This window comes from Tiliqua scincoides, chromosome 2 (assembly GCF_035046505.1).
Source record: "Tiliqua scincoides isolate rTilSci1 chromosome 2, rTilSci1.hap2, whole genome shotgun sequence".
In the NCBI taxonomy this organism is placed as follows: domain Eukaryota; kingdom Metazoa; phylum Chordata; class Lepidosauria; order Squamata; family Scincidae; genus Tiliqua; species Tiliqua scincoides.
In genome coordinates, this window is record NC_089822.1 from 264838662 (window position 1) to 264851998 (window position 13337).

The window sequence follows — 13337 nt, forward strand, 5'->3', positions numbered from 1 at the left end:
GAATAAAGGAAATTTAGGGAGTAACTTTAGGAAGGTCAGAAGCAGCTAAAATGAGGTATTCTTCATCAAATTTCTTCGCTCACAGTAATTGTTTTATAGATTAGCACTTCCAAATGGTCAGCTTTTGTGTTGCTGCTTGGGTTTAGCGCACCCTTCAGAAGGGAAGCCTTCAGAAGGAAAAATTTGGCTGCAGCTGCTGGGCTGACGGAAGAATTAGTTAGAAGTGCTATTTTCTCAAAAAATTAGCTGAAGTTACTTCCAAAGTGACTGTGAACTTAGGTAATGAGCTCATCATGTGTCTGTTGTATGTTGTTTGTCTGTTTCAATGGTTCGTGTTATGCTTCTCTAATTCCTCTTAGCTTGCAGTTGGCTTGAGCTGCACTGAGCTGCGCTGCGCTGGCTGGGTAGAGTCAGCTAGGGTTGTTTAAAGGCAGTGAGGTGCTTATTGGGAACGGAGAGTCTGTGGAAGGAACCAGACTCTGTTGGAGTGCAAGCTCACTCCAGTTATTTAGCCTGGCCAGGTGGGATTGGGGGAAATTTTCCCTGGTATACAAATGCAATGCATTGCTGTGAGTTCCCATGCTTCGGGATTTTTTTGGAAAATCCTGGTTTTCAGTTTAAATGAGCTGTTGCTCTGAAATAGGCTTTCCTCCTGCCTTTGTGAAGCTGGGTGTGGCTTTGCTCTGTGTCTTTCTGGGTGTTCAGCCAATTGTTTGGCAGTCGTCCCAGACTGGTTGCGTAGCCTGTCTGTTATAGCTATTTTTAAACTGTGGTCTGCTCAGTGCGAGTGAAAATTTTCCTTTCTGCGCAGCCTGTCATTTGCCTGTGACTCACTCAGTGTTTGATTTTTGAATTTGCACTGGTGTGTGTGTGTCTGCTGAATGAAAGGGGTTATTAGAAATTAAATTTTTAGGCATTTTGCCTGCACTGCAGTCCCAGAAATGCTGTCCAGCCATTGCTGAGTGCTGAGAGAGAGTAAAAGTTTTAAACAGAATTTTTACTTGCAAGTAAAATAATGTTTTAACTTCCTTAGAAATTAGTTAAATGAAATAGTGGCTGCACCACTTTCCTAAGTTTTGTTATGCTTGGTGATTTCTATCAAGTTTACCTTGGCTGAGAATGCATAACAGTAAATAAAGTATATATATGTAAAGCTAACTGAAGGAAGTTTTGGGGAGCACATCCAACTATGAATTGAATTGAGGATGAATTGGCATGATCACCCTCAATAACTGATGTTATTGATGATTGTAATAGTGATGTTCCCTTCAATTTCCTTATTATGTTAAAGAAAGTTAAATGTAAGAACAACATAGGTGATGTATACAAATCAAGTTAACACTAAGGAATGTTCATAATCAGCAAAATGATTGTGAAAAAGTATTTAGCGTGGATTTATAACCAATAGCATGTCGTGGTATTGAAAACTGTTAATTACAATGTTCTTTTTAACCTTTCTTTTCTTCTTTGAAATTCCTCTACTGCCTACAAGGTTAAAATGAGTCATCTAATTCTGTTTGAGTAGTCAAAATAAGCTTCTAGTTTTTGAGTCCTTTTGAAAACCTGTAGTTGACATACAGTCCCTTTTCTTTCCCTGGCATATAAGTAAGTAAATAAGTTGTTCTGTTGTGTTATTATTGAGAAGGAAACTTATAGTTTCTGTTTACAGGTTTAGCTTACAGGAACAACAGCATTCTAAAAGGGGAAAACACAAAGCTGATTAAGTACCAGATGAAATGATTAATTTTGTTGTGTTGTGTCATTTGGCATTTGTTGTGTTTCCTTTTGTTTCTTTTAATAGTGTGTTAAGTAAATATGTACTATCAGGTATATGTTTAAAGGAGTGTTAAAAATAATCTGCCAATGCAGGAACAAAGTAATTTGAGTAGATATTGTTTAAAAATATTGGAACAAAAGAAGCAAGTCAAATAGTTCCAATAAATGAAATTACAAACAATAGTACACATCCATAATAGTACAAAAGGAACAAGTCTGGGTGAGTTGATTTAATCTGTATGTTCTTATATGAACTATCTCTCATAGGTTCATTTGTATGCTTGTAATACCAAAGGCTTGTATGTAAAACAAAGTTCCAATTCTTGCTGTGAACGGATTGCTAGTACCTTGCAGCAGTGGACTTTAGCTAGGACAGGTGTGGGTGGAATTGGGACTACCGCCAGAAGATATCGAGGAGGACCAGTTAGATAGTAACCTGTTTTACTCTGTATGTTTTTATCTTTGTATTGCGTTTACCCCCCAAGCATAAAGGCTTGTAACTTGGAAAATCATAAATGTGTGTGTGAATGTATGCTGCCACAGCTAGCATAAAATAACTTGCCAGAGGCTTCTGGGAATTTTCCAATTCTGGGAAATTTGCCAATATTGCTCAGAGGAAATGAAAAAATGTTTCCTTTGCTTGTGAGTCTAAAAAAAAATGAAACTTTTGAAAGTTCTAAATGAATGAAAAAAAATGAAGCTTTCTGTTTCTGTTTCACAGGTCCTATCAAGTCTAACGAGGTTCTAGTGCATGTGTTTGTGGAGAATAATCACAAAAAGCTTGAGAGCTGTCCACTTGGAATAAACTGCCAACTGCAGACGGAGTAAAAAAAACGGAATGGACTTTATTTGGAAAGAAAGATGATTAAAACGTTTGACGTCCTATGAAGCACTACCTTGAAAAAAATGGACCCTTTTCTTAATGAACTCTTTCTTAATGATTGCAAACTGCAAAAGCATTTGTAGTCTCTAAACTGTTGTAATGAGATGTTTTAAGATGTGTTTGCACTGCTCCAACATTCTTCACATTTCAATGTTTTGTGATGTGTTTATTATGATGTGGTTATTATGTTTAATTTCTATTATGGTTTGTAATGTTGTTTTCTTATTGTGGTAGATGAATGTGCAAGAGTTAAGTCGTATGGGGTGTCTGAAGTGTAAAACAAACTGTTTATTGTTTGCTTTGATTCAAATCAGTCAAAAGAGCAATGAGGAGGAAAAATTAGCTAATAAGTGTAAAATGGGTAACTTATTGCAAAAGCACCCAGTTGAAGGAGGTGCTGAAATCCAAAAGACACTACACTGTGGGTAAAATGTCTCTTTAAAAAATATTTTTCAAAGGATTCCCGATTTAGTTTAAGTGTGTCTAACCACAATAGTTATCTGATTTATCACACTTGTGCTATGCTACACCATCAAATGTGCTACATCATGCGAAGGAAATTGCCTACCATACACAGTAGAATGACAAAGGTGAGATGACAAGTTTTCATAAGGTCAAACTACACTTATAAGATATCTCTACATGGAAAACATCTTCATACTAGATTAAGCTGTGCACACTGTACACAAATATAAAGTGGTCTGTCCTTAGTATTATTTAAATCTGAAAAAAGTTAAAAGAGCAAATTCTGGAGTACTTCTTTTGCAAACGTGTGCATTGAGCATTGTGTCGGCCATAGAAGCTAACTGCTAACAGCATGGCAGTGATCTTAAGGTTACTTAAGTCTGAAGGGACTTGAGTTGGCTTAGATTGCAAGGCCAAGTAAGCAGCCCATGGAATAAACAAGGTGGCACGGATGCTCTTTGCAAGCATTGATGTGAAAATATGGGAGTACTAACAGAAATGAGAAAAGAATTAAATATTGAATTGCTAAGGATATTGCATTTTATGCAGTGAAATATATATTTTTAGAAATATACCTTAGTCTACTGCTAACATACATAATGTCTATCATCCCTTGCATGCCACAGGGAGATTCCCTGGAAAACTGCTTTGTACCCCTCTAAACTACACCATTAGCTATCACCATGGCAGGTTCTCTTTCATGCTGGTCTCCCAAGTACCAGAAGTATGTTCCCCTCACAGTTCCAGAGGCAGGATACTGGAGTTGACATAGGTGAGAATTCAAAACCAAACTATTAAGGTGCACTCAAGAAGGTGTGGTTAAGACTTAGTGCCTTAGTTTGACATATACACACTGTCACATAATATAAAGAAACAAATGCACCTACATAACAAGGAAGGCCTAACAAAAGTTCAAACAAACATGCATGTTCCCAACCAGATATATAGCAATATATAGCATATTTGGCCAAGATGTTCCATTTTGGCCAAAGAAAATAAACTGATAGAGATTTTAGAGGGTTAACCTAACTTCGCTTCAGAAGAAGGAAAATAACTGAAATAGGAGCCAAGAAGAAGGCTGGTCTTTCTCTTAAAAACAGGATAGCCATTATGTCAAAGTGACCTGCACAAGAGAACATGCACGTCATAGCTTTCCCAAAAGGAAAGTTCCAGGGTCTTGTGTAACAAAGTTATGGGACATGAACTTTTCCTTAGAAGGGTAAAAATGACTTTCTAGTTAGGGCTGGAACCATGCACCAGTGTCAAAGTATGCCCAAATTAGGAGGTGGAAGTGACATGCAGTGTCACATGGGTGTCTTGTTTGTCGCAGGTTATAAATATGAGATTCTGGGTGTGGTTCTCTGAGAAACTAGGAGTAAACGTCTGTATCCAACTGAATCAGTTAAACTGTAAATAGCTTTAAATAAAGCCTCTAAACACTTTTAAGGGTCTGTGACTGTTTAGCATTGCGTCAGTGACGGAATCTCGGATTCTTAACAATCACTTGGGAAAGAAGGTGTGTGTAACAGCTCAGACCCCATTGTCATACACGTGAATTTCTTGCCCCAATGTGCATTACTTTACACGTGCAGCACAATCCTATTTTGTGCTGGAATAGGCAAGCCAGGAGGCTTGCACCGTATCCAGCACAAGGTAGGGCCCCTGAAGTGGCTCCGCCAAAGGTAAGGGGAAACTCTTGGGTAAGCCACCCTGGCCCCAATGGGCCTTGTGTCACAATGGGGACTTGTGCCACCCCTGAGGTGCAAGGAACGGAAGGGAAGAGCAAGGGAAGAACCATAAATGATGCTGTGAGCAGCTTAGAGGAAAGATGGGAAAGAAATGAAATAAACCTTCAGAGATGCACACACAAAATACACACATCTATTTATTTAATGGAATGTAAGTTGCCTGACACCCCCATGAGAGCTAACAATTCCCTTAAAAAATTTAAAAGTACAAATACAATTTAAAAGCAAAGTTTAAAAATGAAACTAAAAAAATTCTGTCGCTGGACCCTGAGATCCCACACAGTAGCCATGGACAGGTCTATCCTCCATGAATGGGCCCAACCCTCTTCTGGCCTCCTTTTCCTCCCCCAAACGAGGCAGCTCACAGTCAAACAGATTCTTCCAGGCACAGAAACTAGAGGTGTATGAGGAAAGTTCTTCAGTACAAGGGTTCGTTCTGGCAATGTCCAACAGAAGAAACACAGCCTGAACAAAATCTTGTGCGGGGGAGGGGGCTCACGCGTGGCGGCACAGTCATTGCCACCCCTCAGGGTTACCTCACTCTTGGGGGCTCCTACACTCCAGAATCTGGTGTCTTAAGGGGCAGCTTGTTTTCCAAACCCCAGCAACCGATAGCCAGGGTGCCAGCCAACATATCAGTGTAAGAGCAGATATGGGTTGTAGGGTCCTCCCACCTCCAGGGAAGAGTTGGCATGAGGGTTGCATTGGTGCTGGCCAGAGCTCAGGGGTCCATGCAAACCAGACCCCCATTCCGGTCCCCCCTCTCCTACCCCTTGGGACATGGCCCAGGATTTTCCATACCACTCAGTTCCTCCCGTCCCCCTTGCCTAGGTTGTGCTCCTTCTTTATTCGCACTCCTTTCAACCACTTTTTCCAGTCAGGCCTCTCCTCCATATGCTGCCTAATCAGAGTTTTGACTAAAGCTCTTTCCGCACTCCAAGCCTTCCTTGTGAGTTCTCTCTACATGATGATTTGAGACCCGTGGATGTGTTTATCCATGGGGAGCAGGACTGCCACCTGCCTCTCAGGATTTGTGCTCAGGCTGGTGAAGCGACCCCTCCCTCTAACACAGGGGTGTCCAAAGTTTTTGGCAGGAGGGCCACATCAGCTCTCTGACACTGTGTCGGGGGCCGGGGGGGAAAGAATTAATTTAAATTGAAAATTTGAATAAATTTACATAAGTTTTCATAAATGAATATATTAAAGATGAACTTATATGAATGAATGAAGGTCTTGCAATAGCTCAAGGCCTTGCACAAAGCAAGGCTGGCCTTTCCTTTGCTGCCACTGCTGCATCACAGATATGAAAGAGCAAGCAGTGGAAGGAGCTCTCATCCCACAGCTCACACAAGAGGTCAAACAGTCGCCCTCACGCTGAGGGAAGTTGCATTGGGCCAGTGTGGGCTTCAACAAATCTCCGGAGGGCCAGAGGCTCATTGGAGACTGGGGGCTCCCTGAGGGCCGCATTGAGAGGCCGCGAGGGCTGCTAGTGGCCCTCGGGCGGGGGGTTGGGCACCCCTGCTCTAACATGTTGCTGTTGGAGCCATTCAGTGCCAACTGATTGATTGGGATCAATGATTCCTTATCTGTGGATTGGGTACCTCCTGGGATTTCCAGGAACTTAAACTGTGCAGATACCAAGAACTAACTGTATATACTTTCCCCCTGTGTGGGATCCTTTATGCACAGCCAGGTGTGAGCTCTAACTGAAGCTCTTTCCACACTCCAAGCATTCATATGGTTTCTCCCCTTTGTGGCATCTTTGATGGATGGTAAGATTTCTGCTGTTACAGAAGCTCTTTCCACACTCCAAGCATTTATATGGCTTTTCTCCTATGTGGGTTTTTTGATGCAGAGTCAGACTTGAGTTCACACTGAAGCTCTTTCCACACTCTTAGCACTGATATGGTTTCTCCCCTGTGTGGGTTATTTGGTGCACAGTCAGGTATCTGCTCTGTTTGAAGCTCTTTCCACACTGCAAGCATTTGCAGGTTTTTTCCCCTCTGTGAATTCTCAGATGCACATCTAATTGTGAGCTCCGACTGAAGCTCTTTCTGCATTCCAAGCACTTATATGGCTTCTCCTGTGTGTGTTCTTTGATGTCTTACAAAGTCTGCCTTACTGCTGAAGGTAGTAGCACATTGAGGGCATTTCTCACTCCTCTTTCCAGTTTCTTTCTGCAGATTGACTGGGATGACACTGAAATCCCTATTCTGATGAGCATCAGATTTATTTTCCCATTTCTCTGGCTCATTTACCTTCCAAGTTCTTGATCTTTTTGGGTTTTTAGCTTTCGCCCTTTCACATATTTTCTTATGGGGAGTGGGATGAATTCTTGTGCTGATGGTTTCCACACCCCAAGTTTTCTGCAGTGCTGAAGGGCCCCTGCTGGCCCTCCCTGTTCCAGGTTTTCCACTGTCCCTGCCAAAACCCCCACCAGAAAATCAAACCATCCCAGAGCAGACCCAAAGTTTAGGATGCAAATGGGGGGGGGGGATTGTCATAAGAACATAAGAACAGCCCCACTGGATCAGGCCAACGCCCCATCTACTCCAGCTTCCTGTATCTTACAGTGGCCCACCAAATGCCTGAGGGAGCTCACAAGACAATGGACACAACCTGCGTCCCAGTGCCCTCCCCTGCTTCTGGCAAACAGAGGCAGCCTGCCTCTAAAATCAAGAGATTGCACATACCTACTTCCTGTGGCAAGAGTTCCACAGACTAATTACAGATGAATTACATGCTGGGTAGAGAAATATTTTCTTCTGTCTGTCCTAACTCTCCCAACACGCAACTTTAGTGGATGTCCCCTGGTTCTGGTGTTATGTGAGAGTGTAAAGAGCATCTCTCTATCCACTCTATCCTTCCCATGCATTATTTTGTATGTCTCAATCATGTCCCCCCCCCCCCCCCGGCGCATCTTTTCTAGGCTGAAGAGGCCCAATCGCTGTAGCCTTTCCTCAGAGGGAAGGTGCCCCAGCCCAGTCATCATTTTGGCCACTCTCCTTTGCACCTTTTCCATCTCCACTATATCCTTTTTGAGATATGGCGACCAGAACTGGACACAATACTCCAGGTGTGGCGTGGTACAAATACTCCAGATTTGTACAACGGCATTATAATGTCGGGGTTCCCCTCCTCCCACAAGTCCCCAGCATACCCAGGGAGAAGGCTTCTTGGCCAGAGGATCAGGGAGGGAGCCGGTGGATCATGGGCCCACCTCCCCATAGTGCCTGGGCACTCCTGTGGGCGGCAAGGCACAGCAGAGGAACACTGCGTGCTGAACCCCCGCTTCGCTCCCCCGCCTTGGGGGGAAGGGGAGCACTCCCTCGCCCAACCAACCATGGCCTCCCTTGCCGGGCAGGGCACCTGGCTGTGACATCAGGAGCCCACAGCTGGACCTCCCCGAGTTGCCTGCAGAGCTACAGGACCCAGGTGGGCAGGGCCAGCCCACCCCCCCAAAGGCAGAGACCAGAGCAGAGGCAGCAGCCTTCCCAGCCCTCTTAGGAACAAGCCTGGCAGCTCCAGGTGAGAGGAGGCGGGAGGGAAACAGAGAGAGGAAGGGGAGGAACTGTGGTAATCCCAGGGGAGGGCAGTCCCAGAGATAGGCCCTTTATGTACCCTCCCTGTGAGGGAAGGGGAGGGGCCAAAGGGGAGGGATCTGCCCTACATAAACCTAGAGGCCAGGGATGACAAGGCGGTTGGGAGTCAGAAGAGCAGGCAGGAGGATCTGCTGTTAGCAGCCCCTGCTCCAGACTGGCAAATGCTGCCAAACCAAAGAGAGGGAACCGGGTGACACAAACCCCCTTCATCTGGTGAAGTGTTCTGAGGCCTCCACAAGAGGGCCCCCCTCGGGAAAGCCGGGTGGGCCCTCCCCCCCCACAGTGAGGCCTCACATATAATATTAACTTTTTTGTTCTCAAGACCTTTCCTAATGATCCCAAGCATGGAATTAGCCTTCTTTACTGCTGCCACACATTGGGTCGACACTTCCATCGCCGTTGTCCACAAGGACCCCAAGAACTCTCTCCTGATCTGTCACAGACAGCTCAGAACCCATTAGCCTATATGTAAAGTTTTGATTCTTTGATCCAATGTGCATGACTTTACACTCACTTATATTGAAACGCATCTGCCATTTTGCTGCCCAGTCTGAAGTTCGGAGAGATCTTTCTGGAGCTCTTCACAATCTGATCTCGTCTTCACCATTTGGAAAAGTTTGGTGTTGCAGCTCCTCTTCTCAGCCCCCCTTTCCCTTCACCAGCCAGGCTTTGAGCTTGACTGCCTCATCCCCCTGGGGGCTCCTCTCCCACCCCTCTTAATTTCTTCCTACCACTGCAGTCCTGGGACCCCCCCCTTGCAGCATGGGAGGGGGAGCTGCTGACTCAGACACTTGAGCAGAGGAGGCGCAAAGGAAGGGGCAGAGCAGGAAGTGGTTCCCACCCCCTTTTGCTCCTCTGGGAGGAGGAAGGTCTCTTTCCAGGTCTGGACCCACCAATCCTGCCTTGTGTTCTGAAGACTACCTTGATGAGTACAGCAGTGGTTCTCACACATTTAGCACCAGGACCCATTTTTTAGAATGAGAATCTGTCAGGACCCATCCCACTGCAGGTTGAGAACATCTGGCTGGAGGACTCACAAAGAACCTCCGGGACATGAATGGAAGTGCCTTTTGGTTGCATCTGGGAGGTTTTCTGAGCCCTTTGGATATCACAAGAAGGCCCTTCCTGTCGCATCCGGAAGTCAGGTGAGGGCCCCAAGCCACAGAATTGGTTATCTGTCTGTTTCGGTATCTGCGGGGGTTCGGGAAGCAGAGGACCGACCTGTACTATAAAGGAATGAGTGAAACTTCTTACAGACTCCAAGCATTTATGTGGCTGCTCCCGATTAAGGTGTGCTTGATATGCTGTCAGATTGGAGCTCCAAACGATGTATGGCGATATGGATTTTTCCCATTCTGAGTTCTTTAATGCTTTGATGCACTGACAGGCTTGTTTTCCAGGGAAACGCTTTCCACACTCTAAGCATTTCTAAGCTTTCTCCCCTGTGGGGGTGATCTGATGCACAGTCAAGCTTGAATTCATCCCGAAGCTCTTTCCACACTAAAAGCATTGATGTGGTTTCTCCCTTGTGTGGGTTCTTTGATGCAGAGTCAGGTTTGAGCTCCTATTGAAGCTCTTTCCGCACTCCAAGCATTAATATGGCTACTACCCTGTGTGGGTACTTTGATGCAGAGCCAGGTGTGAGCTCTGACTGAAGCAATTTCCACACTCTAAGCATTGATATGGTTTCTCCCCTGTGTGGATCCTTTGATGCAGCTGTGAGCTCTGAATGAATTTCTTTCCACACTCCAAGCATTGATATGGTTTCTCCCATGTGTGGGTTCTTTGATGCACAGTCAGGTTTGAGCTCTGAATGAAGTTCTTTCCACACTCAAAGCATTGATATGATTTCTCCCCTGTGTGGGTTCTTTGATGCTTAGTCAGGGTTGAGCTGAAACGGAAGCTCTTTCCACACTCCAAGCATTGATATGGTTTCTCCCCTGTGTGGGTTCTTTGATGCACAGTCAGGTTTGAGCTCTTACTGAAGCTCTTTCCACACTCCAAGCATTGATATGGTTTCTCCCCTGTGTGGGTCCTTTGATGCTTAGTCAGGGTTGAGCTCCTATTGAAGCTCTTTCCACACTCCAAGCATTGATATGGTTTCTCCCCTGTGTGGGTCCTTTGATGCACAGTCAGGTTTGAGCTCTGAATGAAGTTCTTTCCACACTCAAAGCACTGATATGATTTCTCCCCTGTGTGGGTTCTTTGATGCTTAGTCAGGGTTGAGCTGAAACGGAAGCTCTTTCCACACTCCAAGCATTGATATGGTTTCTCCCCTGTGTGGGTTCTTTGATGCACAGTCAGGTTTGAGCTCTTACTGAAGCTCTTTCCACACTCCAAGCATTGATATGGTTTCTCCCCTGTGTGGGTCCTTTGATGCCCAGTCAAGTTTAACCTCCTACTGAAGCTCTTTCCACACTCCAAGCATTGATATGGTTTCTCCCCTGTGTGGGTCCTTTGATGCAAAGTGAGGTTTGAGCTCCTACTGAAGCTCTTTCCACACTCCAAGCATTGGTATGGCTTTTCCCCTGTGTGGGTTCTTTGATGCTTAGTCAAGGTTGAGCTGCAACTGAAGCTCTTTCCACACTCCAAGCATAGATGTGGTTTCTCCCCTGTGTGGATCCTTTGATGCAAAGTCAGCTGTGAGCTCTGAATGAAGTTCTTTCCACACTCAAAGCATTGATATGATTTCTCCCCTGTGTGGGTTCTTTGATGCTTAGTCAGGGTTGAGCTGAAACGGAAGCTCTTTCCACACTCTAAGCATTGATATGGTTTCTCCCCTGTGTGGGTCCTTTGATGCACAGTCAGGTTTGAGCTCGTACTGAAGCTCTTTCCACACTCCAAGCATTGATATGGTTTCTCCCCTGTGTGGCTCCTTTCATGCGAAGTCAGCTGTGAGCTCCTACTGAAGCTCTTTCCACACTCCAAGCATTGATATGGTTTCTCCCCTGTGTGGGCCCTTTGATGCCCAGTCAAGTTTAACCTCCTACTGAAGCTCTTTCCACACTCCAAGCATTGATATGGTTTCTCCCCTGTGTGGGTCCTTTGATGCAAACTGAGGTATGAGCTCGTACTGAAGCTCTTTCCACACTCCAAGCATTGGTATGGCTTTTCCCCTGTGTGGGTTCTTTGATGCTTACTCAAGGTTGAGCTGCAACTGAAGCTCTTACCACACTGCAAGCATAGATGTGGTTTCTCCCCTGTGTGGATCCTTTGATGCAAAATCAGATGTGAGCTCTGAATGAAGTTCTTTCCACACTCCAAGCATTGATATGGTTTCTCCCCTGTGTGAGTTCTTTGATGCTTAGTCAAGGTTGAGCTGCAACGGAAGCTCTTTCCACACTCCAAGCATAGATGTGGTTTCTCCCCTGTGTGGATCCTTTGATGCAAAGTCAACTGTGAGCTCTGAATGAAGTTCTTTCCACACTCCAAGCATTGATATGGTTTCTCCCCTGTGTGGGTTCTTTGATGCTTAGTCAAGGTTGAGCTGCAACTGAAGCTCTTTCCACACTCCAAGCATTGATATGGTTTCTCCCCTGTGTGGCTCCTTTCATGCGAAGTCAGCTGTGAGCTCCTACTGAAGCTCTTTCCACACTCCAAGCATTGATATGGTTTCTCCCCTGTGTGGGTCCTTTGATGCCCAGTCAAGTTTAACCTTCTACTGAAGCTCTTTCCACACTCCAAGCATTGATATGGTTTCTCCCCTCTGTGGGTCCTTTGATGCAAAGTGAGGTATGAGCACGTACTGAAGCTCTTTCCACACTCCAAGCATTGGTATGGCTTTTCCCCTGTGTGGGTTCTTTGATGCTTAGTCAAGGTTGAGCTGCAACTGAAGCTCTTACCACACTCCAAGCATAGATGTGGTTTCTCCCCTGTGTGGATCCTTTGATGCAAAGTCAACTGTGAGCTCTGAATGAAGTTCTTTCCACACTCCAAGCATTGATATGGTTTCTCCCCTGTGTGGGTTCTTTGATGCTTAGTCAGGGTTGAGCTGCAACGGAAACTCTTTCCACACTCCAAGCATTGATATGGTTTTTCTCCTGTGTGGGTTCTTTGATGCTTAGTCAAGGTTGAGCTGCAACTGAAGCTCTTTCCACACTCCAAGCATAGATGTGGTTTCTCCCCTGTGTGGATCCTTTCATGCGAAGTCAGCTGTGAGCTCCTACTGAAGCTCTTTCTACACTCCAAGCATTGATATGGTTTCTCCCCTGTGTGGGTCCTTTGATGCCCAGTGAAGTTTAACCTTCTACTGAAGCTCTTTCCACACTCCAAGCATTGGTATGGCTTTTCCCCTGTGTGGGTTCTTTGATGCTTAGTCAAGGTTGAGCTGCAACTGAAGCTCTTTCCACACTCCAAGCATAGATGTGGTTTCTCCCCACTGTGGATCCTTTGATGCTTAGTCAGCTGTGAGCTCTGACTGAAGTTCTTTCTACACTCCAAGCATTGATAAGTTTTCTCACCTGCATGGGTCCTTTGATGCACAGTCAGGCTTGAGTACATCCTGAGGCTCTTCCACACTCCAAGCATTGATACAGTTTATCCCTTGAGGGGGGTTCTTTTATGCACAGTCATGTCTGAGCTCTGACTCAAGCTCTTTCCACACTCCAAGCACTGTTATGGTTTTCCCCCTGTGTGGTTCTTTGATGTCTTCTTAGTTGTGATTTACTCTTGGGATCCGTGCACATTGGGGGCACTTCTCTTTCCTCTTTCCAATTCCATTTTGTGGTTTAACTGGGATGACAACGAAATCTCCATTCTGATGAGTACCAGATTCATTTTTCCATTTCTCTTTCTCATTTCCCTTCTGCATCCTTGATCTTTTTAATGTGCAGGTTTCTCCCTTTTTTCATATCTTCTCTGTGT

The 13337-nt window shown here is 45.0% G+C and overlaps 2 protein-coding genes and 1 pseudogene across 3 annotated transcripts in view; all 3 read right to left on the reverse strand.

Moving 5' to 3' along the window:
* Nucleotides 1-13337, reverse strand: part of LOC136640460 (zinc finger protein 420-like) — a 123410-nt gene that overhangs the window by 75866 nt on the left and 34207 nt on the right. The window lies entirely within an intron of this gene.
* Nucleotides 5927-7313, reverse strand: LOC136639155 (zinc finger protein 239-like; annotated as a pseudogene).
* LOC136640310 (zinc finger protein 850-like) overlaps nucleotides 9722-13337 on the reverse strand; it is a 196950-nt gene continuing 193334 nt past the window's right edge. Inside the window, exons 1-3 of one of the 2 annotated variants that reach the window (XM_066615338.1) lie at nucleotides 12217-13307; nucleotides 10870-12132; nucleotides 9722-10785 (exon numbers count right to left, since the gene is read on the reverse strand). In XM_066615338.1, coding sequence (XP_066471435.1) covers nucleotides 10080-10785; nucleotides 10870-12132; nucleotides 12217-13001 — 2754 coding nt within the window. In that variant the 5' untranslated portion in view covers nucleotides 13002-13307 and the 3' untranslated portion in view covers nucleotides 9722-10079. Of the gene's footprint in view, nucleotides 13308-13337 lie in introns of those variants that run through there. The other variant, XM_066615337.1, reaches the window with a different exon arrangement.